This window comes from Hypanus sabinus, chromosome 30 (assembly GCF_030144855.1).
Source record: "Hypanus sabinus isolate sHypSab1 chromosome 30, sHypSab1.hap1, whole genome shotgun sequence".
Taxonomy (NCBI): Eukaryota; Metazoa; Chordata; class Chondrichthyes; order Myliobatiformes; family Dasyatidae; genus Hypanus; species Hypanus sabinus.
In genome coordinates this window covers 6,052,594-6,078,994 of record NC_082735.1, presented here as the reverse complement: position 1 = coordinate 6,078,994, position 26,401 = coordinate 6,052,594, and the positions used below count along the sequence as shown (strand labels likewise).

The window sequence follows — 26,401 nt, the reverse complement described above, 5'->3', positions numbered from 1 at the left end:
TTGAGAAAATAGCCAGGTTTCCTTTCATTTATTTGGGACAGCAGACTGTCACCAAAGTTTCTAATTAGCATTAGTCAAGTGCACTTATGTGGCCGTTAAACTCTACACCATGCTCAGAGCAAAGTTTTTAAACAGGATCAGTTGTGTGTGTTTATGTTCAAAAAGCAGTGATTTTTGTTACTGATAGCTAACGAGAAATAAGCAGCAAGACAAGTCAGAACTGTTTTGCTCACTGCAGTTTCAGGCTTTCAGACTTGAAAGATGCTCGAAATGGCAGGAGTGGAAGTGAAATGATTTCACTACTTTTAACAAGTTAGGAACTATGAAGAATTTCAAGGTATCAACAATAATCTTTAATGTTATGATAAAAATTAAGATTTAAAGAATCCAATTGTTGAAAGCATTGTATGAAGGCAGCTAATTTTCATCATTTACCATCAATCAAAAAAGAACACGGTAATGAAGACTGAATGAATTTTTCAATCTAAAACTATTCAGAACTAATACACAGTTTTATAGTTCTGTAGTAGTATTGGTTGTGCTCCAATTTATTCTGTATTTCATTTAAATGCATAATTTGTAACCCACTTAAACATTATTTTGTCTTTTTTATACCCTTCCGCTAACTGCGGCAGCTGCTTAATTGGGCCAAATGTACTGGTCCCGATGTGTCCCAATTAATTAGAATCCACTCTATACAAGTGCCTTGGGCAAGAATGTATAAACCCCATTTCCAGAAAAGTTGGGATACTTTCCAAAATGCAATAAAAACAAACATCTGTGATATTGTAGCGGTGTGCTACACACAGCGCTAAAATAACGACACGGAGTCGGTAAACTGCAATCAAAGATGATTTTATTCGAACTTCACAGCTTTGCATTAAAGCCTCCCTCATCCCGCCCTCCCCGGGCATGGATGCTGTAAGGGACACGTACTCACAAACCCTCCAGGCTTTTTCCCTTTGTTGGTGAAGCAGACCTGGCGCCCTTTTGGGCCTGGCCTTTGTGCCGGCGCGCTGGCTATTTGTGAGCCGGTTCGAGTGCGCTAGGAAGTGGGTCGCCACAATATGTTAATTCATGTGAACCTTTATATAACTGACAAAAGTACAAAGAAAAGATTTTCAATAGTTTTACTGACCAACTTAATTGTATTTTGTAAATAAACACAAATTTAGAATTTGATGGCTGCAACACACTCAACAAAAGTTGGGACAGAGTTAAAATAAGATTGAAAAGTGCACAGAATATTCAAGTAACACCGGTTTGGAAGACTCCACATTAAGCAGACTAATTGGTAGCAGGTGTGGTATCATGACTGGGTATAAAAGTAGCGTCCATCAAAGGCTCAGTCTTTGCAAGCAAGGATGGGTGTTGGCTCACCCCTTTGTGCCAAGATTCGTGAGAGAATTGTTAGTCAGTTCAAAAGGAACATTTCCCAATGCAAGATTGCAGTGAATTTAGGTCTTTCAACATCTACAGTACATAATATTGTGAAAAGATTCAGAGAATTCAGAGACATCTCAGTGCATAAAGGGCAAGGTCGGAAACCACTGTTGAATGCATGTAATCTTCGAGCCCTCAGGCGGCACTGCCTAAAAAACCGTCATGCTATTGTGACAACTATAGCCACCTGGTCTCGGGAGTACTTCGGAAAACCATTGTCACTTAACACAATCCGTCACTGCATCCAGAAATGCAACTTGAAACTGTATTACGCAAGGAGGAAGCCATACATCAACTCTATGCAGAAATGTTGGCGAGTTCTCTGGGCCTGATCTCATCTCAGATGGACCGAAAGACTCTGGAACAGTGTGCAGTGGTCAGGTGAAACCACATTTCAGCTAGTTTTTGAAAAAAAATGGGCGTCGAGTTCTCCGTGCCAAAGATCAAAATGACCATCCTGATTGTTATCAGCGAAAGGTGCAAAAGCCAGCATCTGTGATGGTATGGGGGTGCATCAGTGCCCATGGCATGGGTGAGTTGCATGTATGTGAAGGTACCATTGGCTCTAAGGCGTATATTAGGATTTTAGAGAGACATATGTTGCCATCAAGGCGACGTCTCTTCCCAGGATGTCCATGCTTATTTCAGCAGGACAATGCCAGACCACGTGCTGCACAGGCTACAACAGCGTGGTTTTGTAGACACAGAGTGCGTGTGCTTGACTGGCCTGCTGCCAGTCCAGATCTATCTCCTATTGAAAATGTATGGCGCATCATGAAGAGGAGAATCAGACAATGGAGACCATGGACTGTTGAGCAGCTGAGGTCTTATATCAAGCAAGAATGGACAAAATTTCCAATTGCAAATCTACTACAATTAGTATCCTCAGTTCCAAAATGATTAAAAAGGAAAGGTGATGTAACACATTGGTAAACATGCCTCTGTCCCAACTCTTGTTGAGTATGTTGCAGCCATCAAATTCTAAATTTGTGTATGTTTACAAAATACAATTAAGTTGGTCAGTAAAACTATTGAAAATCTTTTCTTTGTACTTTTGTCAGTTAAATAAAGGTTCACGTGAATTAACATATCACAGATTTTTGTTTTTATTGCATTTTGGAAAATATCCCAACTTTTCTGGAAATGGGGTTTGTAAATGGTTTGATTTCTTAGTTTGCAGACAACACAAAAATTAGTGGAGCTACAAATATCAAAGGAGGTTGTCTAAGGGTAGCAGGGCATAGATCAGCTGGGCATAGTAGTGGTGATTGAAATTTAAATGTGAGGCCAAATACAATGAGAAGCCAAATTTATTTATTTAAAAATACAAATACAGAACGGAACAGGCCTTCCAGCTCAATCAGTCGCACCACCAATCAACCCACCTATTTAACGCTAGCCTAATCACTGGACAGTTTACAATGACCAATTAACCTAGAGCCAGTATGCCTTTAAACTGTGGATACTTGCAGAGGAAACATACACATTTCACGGGGAAAACTCCTTACAGATGTCATTGGAATTGAACTCCGAACTCCTGAATTCCCCAAGCTGTAAAAGCATCACACTAACCACTACTCTACTGTGGCAGCCTAAATTCAGGTAAAACCACAAGTAAATGGACGTACAGAGACCTTGGCATTTGGAATGTTTGCCTTCATACACCAAAGCATTGTGTATAAGAGTTGAGACTTCATGTTGCAGCTGCACAAAGCAACAGTTAGACCGCATGTGGACAGCTTTGGTTGCCAATCTTCAGAAAGAAGGCAGAGTATCTAGGTGTTATTGGAATGGAGGGTTGTTACTCTAAGGAGAAATTGGATAGTTTGTGTTTGACCTCAGTGCAACATAGAAGGCTCAAGGGTGACCTTATAGTGATACTAAAGAGCACCAATTAACAAATATTTATTTACTATTTTTCCCTACCTAGTTACAATAATATTGAATCAAGTTGGTCCATATTTAAGTATCAATGAAAGTCATTGCTTGTCAAATTTCCAAAGTCTATCTCTGAAGTGACCTCCTGTGACAAAACTGGAATTTTATGTTCTCAAGAGTCAGTTGTATCTGATTACTGCCTGGAGGTTGCACATAGAGGGGTTTTATTTCTCCCTTAACTATATTCTCACTTAAGTAATAGAAATAAGAATTACTTAAAGTTGAGAGAGAGGACAAACTAGTTCTGCCATTTATAGGAACGTTAGACTTGTGAATTTCATTATATGGGAGTTTATTCATATGTACAATTCTCCATAACTCAGGATGGCCTATAGATGGTTGAGAAGATCATTGCTCCAAGGTCTGACCTACATATTTTAAAAGGTCCAAAGATAAAATACAAGATATGGATAAAAATAAACGTTATATTCTAGGATCAAGTTTACAAAACCAGAAATTTAAAAAGCATTTAACATTTTTAAAATTTATCACTGTTGACAAGAATTAACTTAAAGCCTTTTCCACTATTCATTGATAAACAACGGTCAAATTGATGCTTTCAAGAAGGAGCTAGATAGGTATCTTATGGATAGGGGAATCAAGGGATATGGGGACAAGGCAGGAACCAGGTATTGATAGTAGTTGATCAGCCATGCTCTCAAAATGGTGGTGCAGGCTCGAAGGGCCGAGTGGTCTACTTCTGCACCTATTGACTATTGTCTATTGTCAAATCGGTATTCAGCAACTCTGTGGGATTTAACATAACTTGAATACATGACAAGCAAGGCTATGAATTTGTACCTACATAAAAAAGCCTCACAGCCCCACTCAATTCCTGAAAAAGCCTGTTAAAGGATACTGATCTGCTTGTGGTCGCTTGAAGTCATCAGGAAGATAAGCTTCATACAGTACCCTGGCTTTAGAGTTTCCCATTTCCTGGATGCTCTATTCCATAGAAACAAGAGACCACAAGGTTATTGAAACATCACAAAGGCTTCATCTTCAATACAAAAGGTTCTAAAGCAAAAAAACAAAACCAGAATGGAAGCAATGGCAGAAGGGAACAAATGGAGCATTCTTCTTAAAACAATTTTAAAATACACTATATACTTTTCTAATTCCACTTGTACTCAAGAGATTGAATATTATTAGTCTGTGGATGGAACAACCTCTCTCAGTTGGTCTACAAGAAGATCAACATTACCAGTGAATCTAATATATTTTCCTACTACACAAGGATTTATCAGCCTAATAAATCAATCCTCCTTGCTGACAATCAACACTGGCACATCTGAAGGATGCAATCTTAGCCTGTTATTTTACTCTCTATACACCCACGACAGTGCAGCTCGGCACAGCTCAAATGACATCTATGAATTTGGCAATGACACAACTGTTGTTGCAAAATCTCAGGTGCTGATGAGCAGACGTCATCATCTGAGATCAGCTGGTTGAGTGGTTGCACTCAACATCAAGGAATTGATGTGGGCTTCAGGGAGGGGAAGTCGAGGAAAACACAGTAGTTTGAGGAGATTTGGTATGTTATCAAAGACTTTAGCAAATTTCTATAGGTATACCAGGAGGACATTCTAACCAGTTGCATCACTGTCTGACTTAGAGGGGTGAATGCACAGGATCAGAAAAAGCTGCAGAGGGTTTGCAATCTGATCCAGCACAATTACAGGACTAGCCTCCCCGGCACTGAGGACATCTTCAAAAGGCAATGTCTCAAAAAGGCAGTATCCATCACACCCGTGACATGCCATCAGGGAGGAGCCTTAAGACCTACTTAAGACCCGTGTTAGAAACAGCTTCTATCACTCATCAGATTTCTGAAGAGACAAAGACCAGCCATGAATACTACCTCACATTTCCCCCTTTTGTTTTGCACAATATATAAATACACACACACATACATTCATGCATACATATATACACACACATACACACACAGATATAGAGACATTACTTACTATATTGCAATGTACTGGTGTCGCTAAACAATAAATTTCACATCACGTCAATGATATTAAACCTAATTCAGATTCTGATAAAGAAATCCCATTCTTGCACTAATTTCCCCCAAAATTCTCCATTAACCACCCTAGGGAGGCCAAGACTCTGGATGTCCTTCGTGACTCATCCAAGTCCCTGGTCTTTGAGTGTAGAGTGGAGGCCTAGATCCCAGAGTATGAACTTAAAAAGCAAACAGAGTCTGCACCACGATATCAATAGACGCTACAACTTGATGTCATCTTGACATCACTGTATGTTTTGATGTACATATGTTAAATAAATAAATCTGAATCTGAACTGGTCAAAGTTTGCTGTCCTGGACTTAACATGAATGTGAAGCAATGGAAGAAACACACTTGATCAGAACTTGTACATCTTATACAGACCATCAGATTACTGGAACTACAAGGCAGGGTGAATAAGTACCAACAGTGGAAGATATGAGCACCACACCATACTGACTCCCTGGATGAGGAGGCTGGTGCAAGCACCCAAATTATCTCACTACAGGGCTACATTTACTCTCAGCTCCCCAAACCTGCCCAAATTCAACAGATTACTGCTTAAGCCAAGGCTTTACCATATGCCTCAATCCACCCAAGGATACAAAGACCAACTGACTTACAGACTTTATAAGGAATTCTACAGGTTTATCGGAATTCAAACTGATCATTAAAAATAATCAGTTTTATTTTCTGATCGACAAGGTAGGCTGCATCAACAATATGCGTTGGGTTCCTACCAACAAAGTACCTCCATTCGGAAGAAGGAGGTGAAGTGGTGATACCTATTTGACTGTTGGTTTTAATTTAGTTTCCTTCTTTCCTGCTGCTGTGTACAGCCTGAACAAGTAGGGTGTATTACTTCAGAATGAAATACCCAGAGTAACCTGCTTCCCTGAGGTGTCTCCACAAGATTACAGTTCTTATTTATTACAGAAAACCTGAATTGTAGGCCTTTAGGCCATCACAAGAGAGGCATTCTTTGGGTCATAGTATGATCTACTTTGACGATGGCCCAGGATATTAGGAGAACACTTTTTATTGGAACCACTGCCTCAGCATTGCACTTGTGCCAACCTAGAAGAGAATCTGAAGATTATCACTGTTAGTAAAAGCGTGTGAGATGCTACCTATCACCACCACACCTACACCCATACACGTACCATTCATCCACACAGCACTGGACATGCACACTATACAGGGTACCTGGATTTGTTCTGGTGTCCACTGATCCAAAGTTACCGACTTCACCCTGGAGATGTGGACTCCAAGGTTTCTGTGAATACCAGCACAGCGAATGCAAAGGAATACTCCCAGGTTCCAGGATGCCCATCTTGGTCCTACAAAAGACAACAAGACATCTTGGTCCTACAAAAGTTGGAGAAGTACTTAGGCAAACTTGAGAGCAAAAGATGCAATAAAAATATTGAAATACAAGAAACATGAAAAAGGTGTGAAGATGGAGGTGGGCAAAGGAACAAGTTTGTCTAATATTACAGATAGCTGACAGTTTAACATGCCTTTCTCTGCCTTCTATATTTTCCCTCACCTTCTGTTGGCGACCTCAGGCAGTTCAATGCATGGTGCTTGAAGCATTCAATGACAGCCACCACCAGTACAACCTTTGGCTATCTGAGGAAAAGTATACTTAATGACCAAAGCCTGTGCAAAGCTCATGGACATTGACATTGACAAGCTGTAGCTTTTAGATAAAGCAAAACAGAGTCAAACTAACTCAATAGTTTTTGATAAATTAAAAGAAAAGTTTGACAAAAGAAAATCAGTTAATATGATATGTGGTCTTCAAAAAATGCATTTAATAAGGTGCCACAAAATTAGTTTGTCAGCAAACCTGAAGTCAATGGAACCAAAGGAGCTGGAGTGACACAGATAGAAAATAACACGTAACTTTATCGGAGAAAGTTTTATTCCCCCCGAATGGGGTATGATGATGTTCTCCAAGGTAAGGATGCACAAGTTTTTAGAGACTGCAGAGAGATTTACCAAAAGGGTTTCATGGATGAGGAACTTTCTTTTAATGGACAGGTTGGAGAAGATTATCTTATCCTCTGTAGGGCAGAGTATCTGAGAGAATATCTACACTCCTTCAGATAGCTGACAGAGAGAAAGTGCTCATATTTGCAAAACGGTAATACTAAAGGGACAAGGAATGAGGATGATGGTCAAAAGAATAAAGACTAACATGAAAGTTTTTAATTTTTTTTAAAATACGCTAAGCAGTGAGGATCTGAAATACACTGCTGAGGTAACATTAGAGGCAGAATCAACCACAGCATTCAGAAAGCTGGGTAGCTGTCCAAATATAAAGAATTTTCATGATTATGGGGAGAAGTCAAGAAGAACAGCACTAACTGGACTGTTTTTACACAGCCAGTACAGACTTGATGAGTCAAATAACCTCCTTACATGCTGTAACCATTCACTGATTCAGGATGTTCATTTTAAACACATCATCTGGTTGCCAAAGCCACAGATCTCTACAAAACAAACACGAGGAAATCTGCAGATGCTGGAAATTCAAACAACAACACACACAAAATGCTGGTGGAACACAGCAGGCCAGGCAGCATCTATAGGGAGAAGCGCTGTCGACGTTTCAGCCCGAGACTGACTGAATCCTGACGAAGGGTCTCGGCACAAAACGTCGACAGTGCTTCTCCCTATAGATGCTGCCTGGCCTGCTGTGTTCCACCAGCATTTTGTGTGTATTGATCTCTACAATACCCCTCTTGTACCTTTTTGCCTGCGAACCTCTCACTTGTCCCTTAAAAATATTAAAACTAATTTCTGACCAGCACTTGGGTGATCTGCCTCAACATCCCCATGTCATATTATGTTTGAAAATGAAGCACCTTGAGACAGTTCAGAACATTAGAGGTGTTATACAAATACACAGTTTTGTGCATTAGAAAATACAACGTAGCTTCCAATTACAGTTTTGCACTTACATTCACTCTACCATACTGAGAAACTACATCAGAAATGATAAATCCACATTCCCATTTTCAGTACCAGCATACAGGCATGCCCCTACACATTCTCTTATTTATATTAAATTCAAACAGATTGGAGGTCCTCTGTTGGTCGAGGTTGACCGTGGGTGCTGTGACCTAGCTATCTATGTGATGCATCAGCTAGTACGCAAGTCAGGGCAGTACAACATGGAGAGCAAGCTGTTACCCATGCAGCAGGCTCTTCTTCTCCACGCAGCTGATGAGCCCTATCTGTCCAAAGTGGTTGGTTTTAAGCTGTGAGTAACCCACCTTTTTCCATTCCCTTGTTAGTAGAAACGGGTCCACTGGGCTTAGTAGCTAAGCCACACATGAAGACCAGGAGTCAAAGTTGGTTGTCAAAGCCTATTTGAGGTGCACAGCATTTAATAGGTAGTGGGAGCTATAATAAATAGATATTCATACAGATACGCTTGTGTTATTTAGCAGCATGAAATCCCGCAACTCTTGACTGTTGTTAACAGCCTTGTTTACGGTTGTCATGCAACCAACAGATATTCTACTGATCTGACTGTGACTGAATAAAGTGACGTTTCCATGCAACATTGTGGTTTTTGCATTGCCAACAATGATACCCATTAAAATTATGGCGAGATTTTTTTCAGTCAACCTAGCTCTAAGTTAACTTCTAAAATCTAACAAAGTCACAGTAAATTGAAGCCAAATCTAAATAACACAATCACCCCCTTGAAACTCATCACCAAGCTCCAAGACCTAAACCTCGGTATCTCCCTCTGCAACTGGTTCCTTAATTTCCGCACTTACAGACCTGTTGGTATGAATTGGCAACATCTCCTCCACAATCACCATCAGTACAATTGCAGGAAGTAGTAGAGTCCCCTGCTCTACTCGCTTTACTGTATATTTATGAATGTGTGGCCAGGAACATCTCCAATACCTGCATTTAACTTTGCTGATGAAACCACTCTTGTGGCTCTTAGTTTATCATTACCATCTCTCTCAGAAAATCATTCAGACTCATTGGACTTTATCAGGAGGATTTATCAGTTTAACATCTCTGTGACTGCCTGTGTGTCACAGACAGTTTTCTCAGCTTCCATGTCAGCTCTCGAGCACCGGGATATCTATTGAAGGCAGATGAGGACCTCACCAGTTGTTTGAAGATAATGCAGCCCAGAAATTGAAAAGGAATCACTGGTGTTAACTTCATCTATTCCCAACTGTTCTAACTTTTGGATCTTGATTTAAGACATTCAGCCTGTACTTGAGAGGATGTTCAGACACTGCACTTTTATTTAAATGAGTCCACAACAAAAGGTGGGAGTTTAACTGGGCTGCACAGTATTGCCTCTTCAGTGTAGAGAGGGGAAATCCTACTCATGCAAGCTCAGCATCTGTGCGAAGCCATTCAGGCCATCCACAAACACTCTCACAAATAGCCCCATAAGGCTGAGGATAACTTAACTTGCCTCACTCCAGTTCAGAGTTTTGAAGTGGTTACTTAGGTTAACAGGAGATCCAGAGACTCGTCTAGTGTTGAGGCAGGAGGTGCCTAATGGACTGGTCAGGTGTGGAGTATGGGAAATGATATGTTCCTTCTGAAATTCCTGCTGGGTTTCTGTGTGCTCCTGAGGAATCTCACCGTTCTGTGCCATGCACCTTCTCCAATCTGAGCAGTCGTAGGACAGAGATGATGCAACCAGGTTAGTGGGAATTCTTACACTTGTTTTTTTTTAAAAGGGGGACACTGAGAAAGTCTTCTGTAGAAACTAAATGTTAGCAGCCAAGTGATATCAAAGTGAAAATGATACTCTGACTTTCTGAGAGGCCTCACATTATGGTTCAAGATTAAACTAATGCCACAATTGTAATTCAAGATAGTTTCCTGCTTCATACTTAGTTCTTTACCAAGATTACAGGAATCCCCAATTTAATGGTGGTATGGAATTTCCAGAAAAAAGTCTGCATCATGATTTTCAGTAACACAAAACCACATCTACATATGCAGTACAGGATCAGAAAAAGCTGTAGACGGCTGTAAACTCAGTACACTCCCATTGGCACTACCCTCCCTAGCATCGAGGACACCTTCAAAGGGTAGCATCCATCATTAAGGACATGCCCTCTTCTCATTCAAGAAGGTACAGAAGCCTGAAGACATACACATGTTTCAGAAACAGTTTCTTTACCACCACCATCAGGTTTTTGAATGGACAATGAATCCATGAACACTACCTATTTTTTCCTCTCTTTTTGTAATACCTATATATATTTCCCACTGTAACTTATAGCTTTTATTATGTATTGCACTGTGCTGCTGCTGCAAAACAACAAAACTCCTGACGTAAGCCAGTAATATTAAACTTGAGTCTGATTTGGAGGGCAAATTGTATTATATATCTCAGACCTCTGGGTAGTGATTTGTGAATACTAGAAGGATGAATCTCCATTGGTCATAATCTAAAGGTTATCTGTACTAAACTATTAAAGTCCTCTCTCCCCCCCCCCCCCACTATTCCTGATATTCAAAGCCCAAGTTTGATTCATCATTTCTTGATTTACTGCCACCATTACATTATTTCATTGCATCCATACTCGACACCCATAACATGACGAGCAAACTTCCACTTTGCACCAGGTTTAAATGATTTTCTTGTCCTTAGTTTAATAACTTACACTACCTTTGTAGGGATGAGGTCAAAGACCCAGATCTTTATATACTGGATCACCAAAGCCTCAGTGCAAGATCGTAGCCAGTATGCTTACAAAAGAAAGCTCAAAAGTTCTTCAGGTCATCAAGGGAGCACTGACTGACTTTCTTCCACAGATGCCTCCTCAACTGCTAAGCATTTTCAGCATCGTCATATGTTAGATTGACAATTTATGGTATTTTTATCTTTTTTGGCGATTTGACACCATAAATTTATTTACATTATTTTAGCTGCAGCCTTGGTTCACCCTGGCAGTCCTGGTTTCCTTATTATCTTTGGTTGGTACCTTTATATTTACAGAACCTGAATTTGTATTCTCCCATAAATAAGATTAGTTTATCTACATAATTTCAAAGAACTCGGGAAATGTCTCTGATCTTCCATTTCCAGCCTCCACAATTTTTCCCGACAGAGATAATCTCATAGTTGTGGTATCCTTTTATTAAATCTAGTTTAGATCTTATCCAGTTTTCCTCCCTCCTCCCAACCCCATATGCAGATCAGCATGGTGTACTAGACTCACAAGTGTTCAACTTCCAGATCAACTCCAATGTTCCAAGCACATAATCCAGATTAGCATGGAAGATGTATCATTTTACAGGAGTGCAGTGTTCTAACCAAGGCTTTAATCATCACTCCTCAGACATCAAATAAGAGAGGGGTAGGGATTAATGGTTGATAAGTGCTTCTCGTGTCTGGAAGACTGTAGCCAGTGAAGTGCCATGGATATCAGTACTTGCAAGATGTTAGGGATAAATTTGTCCCGGTGAGGAAGATAAAGAATGGTAGGGTGAAGGAACCATGGGGTGACAAGTGAGTTGTAAAATCTAGTCAAGTGGAAGAAGGCAGCATACATGAGGTTTAGGAAGCAAGGATCAGATGGGTCTATTGAGGAATATAGGGTAGTAAGGGATTGAGAAGAGCAAGAAGGGGACATAAGAAGGCATTGGTGAGTAGAGTAAAGGAAACCCCAAGGCATTCTTCAATTATGTGAAGAACAAAAGGATAACAGGAGTGAAGGTAGGACCAATTAGAGATAAAGGTGGGAAGATGTGCCTGGAGGCTTTGGAAGTGATCAAAGTCCTCAATGAATACTTCTATTCGGTATTCACCAATGAGAGAGAACTTGATGATGATGAGGACAATATGAGTGAGGTTGATGTTCTGGAGCATGTTGATATTAAGGGAGAGGAGGTGTTGGAGTTGTTAAAATACATTAGGACAGTTAAGTCCCCAGGGCCTGACGGAATATTCCCCAGGCTGCTCCACGAGGTGAGGGAAGAGACTGCTGAGGGAAGAGATTGCCCTTGTTGTCCACGGGAATGGTACCGGAGGATTGGAGGGAGGTGAATGTTGTCCCCTTGTTCAAAAAAGGTGGCAGGGATAGTCCGGATAATTATAGACCAGTCAGCCTTTCGTCTGTGGTGGGAAAGCTGTTGGAAAAGATTCTTAGAGATCGGATCTAAGGGCATTTCGAGAATCATGGTTTGATCAGGGAGAGTTAGCATGGCTTTGTGAAGGGCAGATCATGTCTAACAAGCCTGATAAAGTTCTTTGAGGAGGTGACCAGGAATATAGATGAGGGTACTGCAAAGGATGTGATCTACAAGGATTTTAGTAAGGCATTTGGCAAGGTTCCACACGGTAGGCTTATTCAGAAAGTCAGAAGCATGGGATCCAGGGAAGTTTGGCCAGGTGGATTCAGAATTGGCTTGCCTGCAGAAAGCAGAGGGTCATGGTGGAGAGAGTACATTTGGATTGGAGGGTTGCGATGAGTGGTGTCCCTCAAGGATCGGTTCTGGGACCTCTACTGTTTGTGATTTTTATTAACGACCTAGATGTGGGAGTAGAAGGGTGGGTTGGCAAGTTTGCAGACGACACAAAGGTTGGTGGTGTTGTGGATAGTGTAGAGGATTATCGAAGATTGCAGAGAGACATTGATAGGATGTAGAAGTGGGCTGAGAAGTAGCAGTTGGAGTTCAACCCGGAGAAGTGTGAGGTGGTACACTTTGGAAGGACAAACCCCAAGGCAGAGTACAAAGTAAATGGCAGGATACTTGGTAGTGTGGAGGAGCAGAGGGATCTGGGGGTACATGTCCACAGATCCCTGAAAGTTGCCTCACAGGTAGATAGGGTAGTTAAGAAAGCTTATGGCCTGTTAGCTTTCATGAGTCGAGGGATAGTTTAAGTGTCACGAGGTAATGATGCAGCTCTATAAAACTCTGGTTAGGCTACACTTGGAGCACTGCGTCCAGTTCTGGTTTATTCACTATAGGAAGGATGTGGAAGCACTGGAAAGGGTACAGAGGAGATCTACCAGGATTGGGTTTGGTTTAGAGAGTATGCATTATGATCAGAGATTAAGGGAGCTAGGGCTTTACTCTTTGGAGAGGAGGAAGATGAGAGGAGACAAGATGGAGGTATACAAGATATTAAGAGGAATAGAGTAGACAGCCAGCGCCTCTTCCCCAGGGCACCACTGCTCAGTACAGGAGGACATGGGCTTTAAGGGAAGGAGTGGGAAGTTCAAGAAGGTTTTTGGAGGAAGGTTTTTTACTCAGAGAGTGGTTGGTGCGTGGAATGCACTGCCTGAGTCAGTGGTGGAGGCAGATACACTAGTGAAGTTTAAGAGACTAGTAGACAAGTATATGAAGGAATTTAAGTTGGAGGGTTGTATGGGAAGCAGGGTTTAAGGGTTGGCACAACATTGTGGGCCAAAGGGCCTGTACTGTGTTGTACTATTCTATGTTCTATGTACTTGCTTCCACCTAATAGGCAATACATAGAGATATAGATCTAAGTCTCAGTCGGTATGTGTGTAGGAGTGACATGAGGGCTACGATCCAGCAATCCAGGTGCAGGTCAATGGGACTGTGCAGAATAACAGTTCAGCATAGACGAGATGGACTGAAGGGCCTGTTTCTGTGCTGCAGTGCTTTGTAATTCCATGTACCAATGTATTCCATGCAGCTCAACCACTCGGACCCCACACTCCCAAAACTTGGGATACTCTTCAGAGACTTACAAAGACATTTTGATTATTCAACAAATTTTGTATTTTTGGCTTTCTCAAAATTATGACCTAAAATCACAGGTGTTAGATCCAGATATGAAGTAATGTGAAGGCATGATTTGACATTCTGCACTAAAACAAACATCAATTCTACGTGCATCAAACACTGTCTCTCCATGATTGTCCACACAGTCCACCCAGCACTGAACTTACTTGCACTCTATTAACGCCATAAAGCAAAACCAGACGGAGAGAAATCTAGGCTGAGTTTTCAATCTAACATTCATGTATCGATCACAACAGACACTATACCTGAGGTCAGTGGCACATCTAAAAACAATTAATGATTTGGAACATTAATCTTCAAAGCAACTAGGTTTTCCCTGGCCCTATCTTCAACTACAGGAATGTGAGCTAGCTAAGAATGTTCAAGGCCACAGTGAGGTCTGACAAGGACACGGGCTGAGCAGATGCTCTTCAGCCCTGCTTCTCTGATCAAAAGAGCGCTTGAGTGTTGGATGGGGAAGAATCTATTCATCTGTGATTAAACTACCACTCAGTGATCTCTGTGGCAGTGGATGCAGAGAATGAAAAGACTCCACAAGTAAGTTGAGTAACAGCTTGCAGTTATACAGGATGTCACAAGATTATCAAACAAAAATTAACACCAACTCTGACAAGATAATACTAGAACTAATGATCAGCAAATTGAGAAATATAGGATATCTTATGGAGTTTCACAGGTCTGAGAGATTCTTTAGGGTGGTGGGTGGATCAAAGAAACTGGAAGATGTAGAGGAGGAAATTTCATAGTTATAAACCCAAGCCACCAAGGGAACCATTTCTGATACAGACAAGAACGAAATAAGCAAACTAGAGATAGGAAGGCATGTGGACACCGAGTGGATGTGGGAGGCTAAGACCAGAGGGCACAGCATCAACAGAAGGACATCGCTTAAGAACAGAGTACTTATTAAGTGTCTCTGCCCAAAATGTCAACTGCTTACTCTTTTCTATAGATGCTGCCTGGCCTGCTGAGTCCCTCCAGCATAATGTGCTTGTCGCTTGGATTTCCATCATCTGCAGATTTCCTCATGTTTGTGAGGAATTTCTTTAACCAGAGTGTGACAAATCTATGGAATTCGTTGCCACAGATGGCTATGGAGGCCAAGTCATTTAAAGCAGAGACCGATAGGTTTTTGATTAGTAAGATCATCAAAGGTTGTGGGGAGAGGGCAGAGAATGGAGTGGAGCACAATAATAAACCAGCCATGATTAAATGGAAGAGCAGACTTGACAGTCTGAATGGCTTAATTCTGCTCCTATGTCTTATATTTTCTTAGTGAGAAACAAGGCTGCACACAGTTAGAGAGGCAGGAAGGATAAGGTCCGGAGGGATTTAAAAATGATGAGAACTTTTAAATTTCTAGTTGTCTTCACATTTTCTTCTGTGAAAGATGTCAGACTGGGTGCAAAGGTCCACTGAAAATATAACCATATAACCATTACAGCACGGAAACAGGTCATCTTGGCCCTTCTAGTCCGTGCCAACGCTTACACTCAACTAGTCCCATTGGCCCACACTTAGCCCAAAACCTTCCATTCCTTTCCTGTCCATATACCTATCCAATTTTACTTTAAATGATAATACCGAACCTGCCTCTACCACTTCTACTGGAAGCTCATTCCACACAGCTACCACTCTCTGAGTAAAGAAATTCCTCCTCATGTTACCCTTAAACTTACCCTTAAACCTAACTCTTAACTCATGTCCTCTTGTTTGAATCTCCCCTACTCTCAATGGGAAAAGCCTATCCATGTCAACTCGATCTATCCCCCTCATTATTTTAAATACCTCTATCAAGTCCCCCCTCAACCTTCTACTCTCCAAAGAATAAAGACCTAACTTGTTCAGCCTTTCCCTGTAACTTAGCTGCTGAAACCCAGGTAACATTCTAGTAAATCTTCTCTGTACTCTCTCTATTTTGTTGATATCTTTCCCTTGATTTGGTGACCAGAACTGTACACAATACTCCAAATTCAGCCTTACCAATGCCTTGTACAATTTTAATATTACATCCCAACTCCTATACTCAGTGCTCTGATTTATAAAGGCCGGCATACCAAAAGCTTTCTTCACCACGCTATCCACATGAGATAGTTCCTTCAGGGAACTATGCACCATTATTCCTAGATCACTCTGTTCTACTGCATTCTTCAATGCCCTACCATTTACCGTGTATGTCCTATTTGGATTATTCCTACCAAAATGTAGCACCTCACACTTATCAGCATTAAACTCCATCTGCCATTGTTCAGCCCACTCTTCTAACTGGCCTAAATCTCTCTGCAAGCTTTGAAAACCGACTTCATTATCCACAACGCCACCTACTTACTAATCCAACTTACCACCCCATCATCCAGATCATTAATGTATATGACAAACAACACTGGACCCAATACAGATCCCTGAGGCACACCACTAGTCACCGGCCTCCAACCTGACAAACTGTTATCCACCACTACTCTCTGGCATCTCCCATCTAGCCACTGTTAAATCCATTTTACTACTTCAATACTAATACCTAACAATTGAACCTTCCTAACTAACCTTCCATGCGGAACCATGTCAAAGGCCTTACTTAAGTCAATACAGACAACATCCACTGCTACCCTCATCAACTTTCCTCGTAACCTCTTCAAAAAATTCATTAAGATTTGTCAAACATGACCCTCCACTCACAAATCCATGCTGACTATTCCTAATCAGACCATCTATCCAGATAATTATATATACCATCTCTAAGAATACTTTCCATTAATTTACCCACCACTAGCGTCAAACTGACAGGCCTATAATTACTAGGTTTACTCTTAGAACCCATTTTAAACAATGGAACCACATGAGCAATACGCCAATCCTCTGGCACCATCTCCATTTCTAATGACATTTGAAATATTTCTGTCACAGCCCCTGCTATTTCTACACTAACTTCCCTCAATGTCCTAGGGAATATCCTGTCAGGAACTGGAGAATTATCCACTTTTATATTCCTTAAAAGCACTAGCGCTTCCTCCTCTTTAATTGTCATAGTTTCCATAACTACCCTACTTGTTTCCCTTACTTTACACAATTCAATATCCTTCTCCTTAGTGAACACCGAAGAAAAGAAATTGTTCAAAATCTCCCCCATCTCTTTCGGCTCCACATATAGCTGTCCACTCTGATTCTCTAAGGGACCAATTTTATCCCTCACTATCCTTTTGCTACTAATATAACTGTAGAAACCCTTTGCATTTATTTTCACCTTACTTGCCAAAGCAACCTTGTATTTTCTTTTAGCTTTTCTCATTTCTTTCTTAAGATTCTTTTTACATTCTTTATATTCCTTGAACACCTCATTTACTCCATGCTGCCTATATTTATTATAGATCTTCTTTTTCTGAACCAAGTTTCCAATATCCCTTGAAAACCATGGCGCTCTTAAACTTTTAACCTTTCCTTTCAACCTAACAGGAACATAAAGATTCTGTACCCTCAAAATTTCACCTTTAAATGACCTCCATTTCTCTATTACATCCTTCCCATAAAACAAATTGTCCCAATCCACTCCTTCTAAATCCTTTCACATCTCCTCAAAGTTAGCCTTTCTCCAATCAAAAATCTCAACCCTGGGTCCAGTCCTATCCTTCTCCACAATTATATTGAAACTAATGGTATTGTGATCACTGGACCCGAAGTGCTCCCCAACACATACATCCGTCACCTGACCTATCTCATTCCCTAACAGGAGAACCAACACTGCCCCTTCTCTAGTTGGTACCTCTATGTAAACACTGCCCCTTCTTTAGTTGGTACCTCTATGTATTGTTGCAAAAAACAATCCTGCACACATTTTACAAACTCCAAACCATCCAGCTCTTTTACAGAATGGGCTTCCCAGTCTACGTGTGGAAAATTAAAATCTCCCACAATCACAAAATAATCAATAATGTGAAGGGAACTGTTTCCACAGAAAAATAGTCAAGTGAACAGTGAATAATGATAATCCTCAAATATAAATTTGTTACTTAAATCCTTCAACAACACAATCTTTGTGAACTGGCCAGTTACTGCACAAACTACATGCCTTGGCCAAACAAGTCAATGACAAAATGAGGGTTTTATATATTTTCATAACATAGCTTAAAACAAGTGAAAACAAAACAGAAAGTTCTAGAAATGGATCAGATGACACCTGCATCAAAAGAAAGAATTATGTTTTTGATCAATGCCATTTCTAAACCCTCATCTGCTTTCGCTCACTCTGCAGATTCTGCCTGATAAACAGTTTCAGCATTTTTTGGACTTACTTGAGATTTCCAGCATATTTAGTAATTTTTCCTCAGAATAAGCACCTGTTGTACAGTCACAGAAAAGTACAGCCCAGAAACAGGCCCTTCAGCCCACCTAGTCCGTGCCAAAACATTTAAACTGCCTACTTCCATCAACCTGCACCAGGACCATTGCCCTCCATACCCCTACCACCCATGTACCTATGTAAACATTGCGCTGGCAGCTCATTCCACACTTCCACAACCCTCTAGGTAAAGAAGTTTCACCTCATGTTCTCATTAAACTTTTCACCTTTCACCCTTAACCCATGACCTCTAATTGTAGTCCCATCCAACCTCAGTGGAAAATGCCTGCTTGCACTTACCATTCAACATTATTTACATCTTTTCTGTAGGTAGCTGTCCAAAACTGCACACAATACTCCAAATTAGGCCTCTTATACAACACCCCATCTCCTGTACTCAATACATTGATCTATAAAGGCCAATGTGCCAAAAGCTTTCCTTACAACCCTATCTACATGTGCCACTATTTCCAATGTATTCCCTGATCCATTTATTCCACAGCACTCCTCAGTGCCCTACTGTTCACTGTGTAAGACCTACCCTGGATTGTCCTGCCAAAGTGTAACACCTCACACTTGTCTGCACTAAATTCCATCTGGCATTTTTTAGCCCATTTTCCAGCTGGTCCAGATCCTACTACAAGCTCTGATATTTTTCCTTGCTGTCCACTAAACCCCCAACCTTGGTGTCATCTGCAAAGCTGATGTCTAGTCCAATTTAGTACCTCATCCTGAATGCCGAGTGACCAGCCCTCTATGTGGGACCTTGTCAAATGCTTTGCTAATTTCCATGCAGACAACACCCACTGTCTTGCCTTCATCAACTTTCTTGATAATTTCCTCGAAAAAAACTCTACAAGATTGGTTAGACACAACCAACCACACACAAAGCCATGCTGACTATGCCTAATCTGGCCATGTCTATCCAAATACTTATACACCTGATTCTTTTTAGAATACTTTCCATAACTTTCTCACTACGTCAGACTCACTGGCCTATAACTTCCTAGTTTATTTGTTAGAGAATTTCTTAAACAGTGGAACAACATTAGCTATCCTTCAATCCTCTGGCATCTCACCTGTCCCTAAGGATGATTTAAATATCTTTTGTCATACAAAGGAATTGTCAGAGGAACCTAGATAACAACAGTGGGGAACATTGCTATATCATAATAATTCCCAAAGAGAGCACAGCTAATCATACTTCCTCTAGAAGTACCACTAGTAACATTTCAATGATGAGCAGAAAATAAAAGCAAATGATTAAAGGACAAAGAGAATTTGAAGCACAGTTGAATGTTTACACTTTTTCTTAACAAACAAGAGACCAAGCAAAGATTTAGTAAGAGCACTGAGAACTGGCCCATGTGGGTGACGTAAGAATGTTAGTGCCTTTAGCACAATTTACAAACATTGAGAAAGACACATGTAATCGAGCTAGGTGGAAGCAATGTAAACATAGATCATGGTGTAGAAAGAAAGATAGATAACATTATCTTGGAAAAATGCAAATGTATCATAAATTCAATCTGAGAAGTCACAAATGCATGGATAGGAGCATTTGAAGGAAAATTGGACAAATGACTGGCTGCTCGTTATGTCACTGTTGGCACAAGGTGAGGCTGGCATCCTTAATACAAAATAGAATGGATACATTTAGGATTAATAATTCTAACACATGAAAAAAATGATAAGCAGCTTGAAAAATATGGAATGTTTCTGAACAGGAAAACACAAGAAAATAGGAGCGAGATTAGCCACACGGCTTCTCAAGCCTATCATACTATTCAAAAACATTCAAAATCGACTAGTCAGTCAAATTAAAACGCTAAGATCCTAGTCCAGGATGAATTACAGCCCTGAAGTACCCAATGCTCTGAAAGATCTCCAGCAAACCAGAGGACACCCTATGCTTTCTTTCCAGGGACCTATAAACCCCCATATAAATCACTGTCAGAACCAGTGGATGGCCAATTACTCCACAACCATCAGGCTCCTGAACTGACTCAATAACCTACAGACTCACTTTCAAAGACTCTACAACTCTTGTTCCTGTATTTTTTTACTTTGTAATATTTCCCTTCTTTTGTATATTGGTTTTTAAACAGTTTTTAAATAGTGTCAGTTGCGTGTGCTTGTGTTCAAAAAGCAATGATCTTTGTCACTGATATTTGTCAGGAAATAATCATAAGACAATTTGGAACAATTGTGCTCATTGTGGTTTCAAGCATTCAAGCTTGGAGATGTGAAAAACAGCTGGGAGTGAAAATGAAATGATTTCACTACTAAGCAAATTAGGAACTATGAAGAACTTGGATGTGTTGACAATCATCTTGAATGTTACAATGAAAAAGAAGATTTGGAGGATGCAAATGTCAAAAGGATATGATGGTGCAACCCATTATTTGCACTGTGTCTGTGCTGATTTTGTTCATTTACAGTCAAAAGAACACACCACCATATAATTCCTCTATCAATAACTGTTAGGAATTAATACTGTTTAATAGTAATGTAGAGTATTGGTAGTGTTCTAATTTGTTCTGCATTTCATTTAAATACATAATTTCTTACTCAGTTTGTGTTTTGATACCTCAACTATTTCCATTAAGCGTGATGCGTGGCCAAGTGGTTAAGGCATTGGACTAACGATCTGAAGGTCTTGAGTTTGAGCCCCAGCCGAGGCAGCGTGTTGCGTCCTTAAGCAAGGCACTTAACCACACATTGTCATAACTCCGCGTCACGGAGTTATCGGGGAAATCAAGGGGTGGTGGAATCTGTTTTTACATCCATGAAGGCTGGTGCACTGACGTTAGGGTTCTTCACAGACACTGCGACCCGAACCTGGAGTTTCTCGTTCTGAACTGTAAGCCTTTCTATTCACCGCGAGAGTTTTCCTCATTTATCCTTGTCGGTGTTTATGTTCCACCTCAGGCCAACGTGAGCGAGGCCGTACGGCGGCTGGCTGATCATATTATGCGTTTAGAACGGGAACACACAGATTCGCTGTTGATCGTCCTAGGAGATTTCAACAGAGCTAAACTGAATCACGAACTCCCGAAATACAGACAACATGTTAACTGCCCCACCAGGGATAGTAACACTCTGGACCACTGTTATACTACCCTAAATAATGCTTACCGTTCTATTCCCCATGCAGCCTTAGGACTCTCTGACCACTGTCTGATCTACCTCATCCCAGTCTATAGGCAGAGACTTAGATCTGATCTACCTCATCCCAGTCTATAGGCAGAGACTTAAATCTGCTAAGCCTGTGGTGAGGACAGTGAAGAAGTGAGGTGAAACAGCAACTTCAGGACTGTTTTGACACCACTGACTGGGGTGTCTTTGAAGCTGCAGCCACCAATATACATGAACTGACAGACACTGTGACATCCTACATCAGTTTTTGTGAGGATGCATGTGTACCCACAAAAACTTTCCGGACCTTCGCCAACAATAAGCCATGGTTTACCCCCAAACTCAGACATCTTCGCCAAGCTAAGGAGGACGCCCACAGGAGTGGGAATAGGGGCCTGTACAGGCTGGCCAGAAATGCACTGACCAGAGAAATCAGAGTGGCCAAATGGCTCTACTCCGAAAAGTTGAGGAATAATTTCTCAGCTAATGACTCATTGTCGGTGTGGAAAGGCCTGCAGGAGGTCACTGGCTACAGGAGACGCACTGCCCCCCCTGCTGAGGTTAACAAAGCTTTGGCTGACGACCTTAATACCTTTTACTGTAGATTTGAGAGGGTCCATCTTACACCTGTCCCTCCCCCCTCTTCGGTCTCTCTTCCTGCCTTCCCTCGACCATCACTCACTGGCACTCATCCCCCAATCACTGCAATCACCTCCCCACCATCTCTGCCCAGCCCCCCTAGATCACAGAGAATCAGCGAAGGAGAAGTATGTCGACTGTTCCAGCGACTTCAGACCTGAAAATCTCCAGGCCCAGATGGGGTCTCCCCCTCCTGTCTACGAGCCTGTGCTGATCAGCTGGCTCCCATCTCTTTGATAGATCTCTGGAGCTGAGTGAGGTCCCGACTTGCTTCAAGCGTTCTACCCACGAAATCCACCATCACAGGACTGAATGACTACAGACCTGTCGCATTGACATCTGTGGTCATGAAATCCTTTGAACGCTTGGTGTTGAACCACCTGAAGACCCTCACCAGCAGCCTGCTGGATCCCCTGCAGTTTGCCTACCGGGCAAATAGGTCAGTAGACGATGCAGTCAACCTGGGACTGCACTATATCCTGCAACATCTGGATCGTCCTGGGACCTATGCTCGGATGCTGTTTGTGGATTTCAGTTCGGCGTTTAACACCATTGTCCCTCATACCCTCTGCTCCAAATTGTCTCACCTCACTGTGCCACCTGACCTCTGCGATTGGATTTACAGCTTCCTGACCAACAGAAGTCAGCAGGTAAGGATGGGACAGGTCACCTCGGATACTCGAATCACCAACACCCCCAGGGGTGTGTCCTCTCTCCACTGTTGTTCTCCCTTTACACCAATTACTGCACCTCCTCCAACCCCTATGTGAAGCTTTTGAAGTTTGCAGACAACACCACCGTCATCGGACTCATCCAGAACAGTGATGAGTCTGCATATAGACAGCAGATGGACCAACTGGCGCTCTGGTGCAGTCGGAACAATCTGGAGCTGAACACGCTCAAGACAAAGGAGATGATAGGGGATTTCAGGAGACATCCCCCAGTTATGTCCCCCCTCACAGTCCTCGACAGCCCTGTCTCCACCGTGGAGAACTTCAGGTTCCTGGGAACCACCATCTCTCAGGATCTGAAGTGGGAGCAGAACATCAGCTCCATCCTGAAGAAGGCCCAGCAGCGGATGTACTTCCTGCGGCTCTTGAGGAAATATGGTCTGCCTCAGGAATTGCTGCTGCAGTTCTACACTGCAGTCATTGAGTCTGTCCTGTATACCTCCATCACTGTGTGGTTTGGAGCCACCACCAAGCAGGATAGAACCAGGCTACAGCGCACAGTGAGGACTGCCGAGCGCATCATTGGAGCCTCCCTGCCCTCTATTGTGGACCTGTACTCTTCCAGGTTGAAGAAGAGGGCGGGGAACATCATAAAGGACTCCTTCCATCCTGCGCACAGACTGTTTGAACTGCTTCCGTCTGGTAGGCGCTTCAGATCCCTCCAGACTAAGACTAATAGGCACTTGAGAAGTTTTTTCCCTACTGCGGTCACTTTGCTGAACAGTTAACTGCCGGTTAACTGTCGGCTAACTATTACTTGGATTGCACTACTTGTATGTATAATCTATATTTTCATTTATATTTATCATTATTATTGTTATGAGCAGAGAGACAACATCTGCCGGAAGTAAATTCCTTGTATGTGCACAGGTACTTGGCGATTAAAGTCTGATTCTGATTCTGATTGCTTCAGTCCACCCAGCTGAAAATGGGTACCAGCAAAATGCTGGAGGTTAACCTCGTCATCCTATCCAGGGGGGGGGGGGGGGGAGGGGAGGGGAAATCTTGTACTCTCATTCGCTTCACGCCACGGAAACCGGCATAAGCACTAGCCTGATGAGCCCACAAGGCTCAGGGCAGACTTTTTAAAAAAATGGGGCAGCCACTTAATTGGGCCAAAATGTACTGGTCCCAATGTGTCCCCATTAACCGGAATCCATTGTATATGGTGATATACAAATACTTTGATCTTGCACACAGCAGAAGGATGGGCTAGAAGTTCAAACAGAATTTGAGAAGCAGCACTTCCAATAGTCACAGAGGGATTGCAAACCTGTGCTTTTCCTATATAGGTGAAATGTGGACTTGTTGCAGTTATAGAAACATAAAAAAACCTACAGGCTCTTTGGCCCACAAATCTGTGCTGAACATGCCCTTACTTTAGTAATTACCTTAAAAATGGAAAAAATAGCCCTCTATTTTTCTGAGCTCCATGTACCTGTCCAGGAGTCTCTTAAAAGACCCTATCGTATCTGTCTCCACCACCACCACCCCATTCTACACACTCACCACTCTCTACGTAAAAAACTTACTTCCAAGCACCTTAAAGCTGTGCCCTCTCGTGCTAGCCATTTCAGCCCTGGGAAAAAGCCTCTGACTATCCACACGATCAATGCCTCTCATCATCTTTATAGTTGTAATTGCTTATGCAATGTTGCAAGAGGTTTCTTGTATTTCCTGGATCTCCATTTGATACAAGATAGGGATGGAGTGTGGAATGAAGTAGAGGCAAATGATAGTTAATGGGAAACATTTTTTCTAGATGAAATATACACTTCCAGCAATTGACCCTCAGGGGTACCTCAACCATTCAAGTGATGAAAAAGCAGCCAGAATAATGTTGAAGAAAATATCCTTAACTGCTTTAAAATGATGAAACAGGTGACTAACCATGTATGTGTTGCATAAACTTACCAGTCTGAAGATCCTGTAGAGATGGAGATAAGAATACATCTGATATCGATACAGCACTAGTAGCGTACTATCACTATCATGTCAGAAAATCTTTTGCAATAGAAAAAAGATCTGCATGCACTACAGTTTATAGAATTAATTTCACCATCTTATGTTGACAGAGCACATTGTGAACTCTTGCATCAAGAAGGCAAAGGAAGTCTTGGTTTAGAGTTCTATATGAAGAAAATGAAAGGTAAAGACAGCTTCAAAGTGCATTATTAAAAGTGACACACGTCAAAATTAATTCAATGTACTTTTGGGGATCTTGAAAGCAGTGCAAAAATGCAGTTACACTGTATATTATAATAAGCTAGATGCAGTATGCAAACAAATCTGCAACAATCCAGCTGAGAACAGAGAACATTGTCTGAGACAAAGTCAACAACGCAGGTGCAAAAACTTATGCTTTAAAAGACAGGAAATTTTAAAAACATCCTGTTTCTTTGAACTGAAGGAAAATTGTGCAACTTGTGCTCATGCTAAAGCATACAAAATTACATCAGAGCTATGACTATTGAAGAGTTTATTTATATTAACAGGAAACCAAAAAGGGAAGCTGGCAATCACCCAACTTAGCCTTTAAATCCCAAGAGTAATCGGGGCTACAGCAAGGCATTTAATCAGAAACTAGAACATTGTTAAGTTAACTACCACTCAAGACCAAAAGGTTGACTTGACTACTGACGGGAGGGGGGGAGGGGGGAGAGAGGATGAAATCATATCATTCAGGTATCAACAATGGTCACCTTCTGCTGAAAAGTCGACTTTGTGGAATTCAATACCTCAAAGCACTAGCAAAATTCCCAAAATTGTAAAAGATTAAAAATCACATTTAAAATTTCAATGAAGCTGAGAGAAGCAGATTCTGTTCACTGATAACGTCTGACAACGTCAGATAAACCCAGATAACATCTGGAGAACAGCCAGCACAAGCCCAGGTTTGAAAGCTCATTTTGATGGAATTTGGTAAGATAATGGTGGTGACTGGACATGGGTCAGTTGAAAGAGAAAGGCAAGCAAATATCATGAGGGAAGTCCAGAAAGAACTATGCAACGAACTTCAACCTCCCGAGCAACAGACCACAATTAGCAAGGAGAAAGAGCAAACCCCTCCCCCCCAACCATGATTATACTCAACACTGGACGAGGCTATATTCTCAGCCCCCCTACTCTACTCCCTGTACACTCAACTCTGTGGCCAGATTCTGCTCTTGCTCCATCTAAAAGTTTGCAGATGATACTACCATATCTCAAATAACAATAAGTCAGTCTGCAGGTAGGTGTGGTGGTATTAAGATGAGATTCCATCCCTAGTGACATGGTGTCATGACAGCAACCTTTCCCTCTATGTCAGCAAAACAAAAGAGGTGGTCACTGACTTCAGGAAGAGGAGATGGTGTACACACTCCTGTTGACATCAA

General features: G+C 41.5%; 1 protein-coding gene across 2 annotated transcripts in view; it reads right to left on the bottom strand.

Moving 5' to 3' along the window:
• Positions 1 to 26,401, bottom strand: part of LOC132383381 (stromal membrane-associated protein 2-like) — a 63,754-nt gene that overhangs the window by 31,113 nt on the left and 6,240 nt on the right. For both annotated transcript variants that reach the window (XM_059954272.1, XM_059954271.1), the window contains exons 2-3: positions 6,606 to 6,739; positions 4,241 to 4,326 (exon numbers count right to left, since the gene is read on the bottom strand). In XM_059954272.1, the coding sequence (XP_059810255.1) occupies positions 4,241 to 4,326; positions 6,606 to 6,739 (220 nt within the window). The remainder of the gene's footprint in view (positions 1 to 4,240; positions 4,327 to 6,605; positions 6,740 to 26,401) is intronic.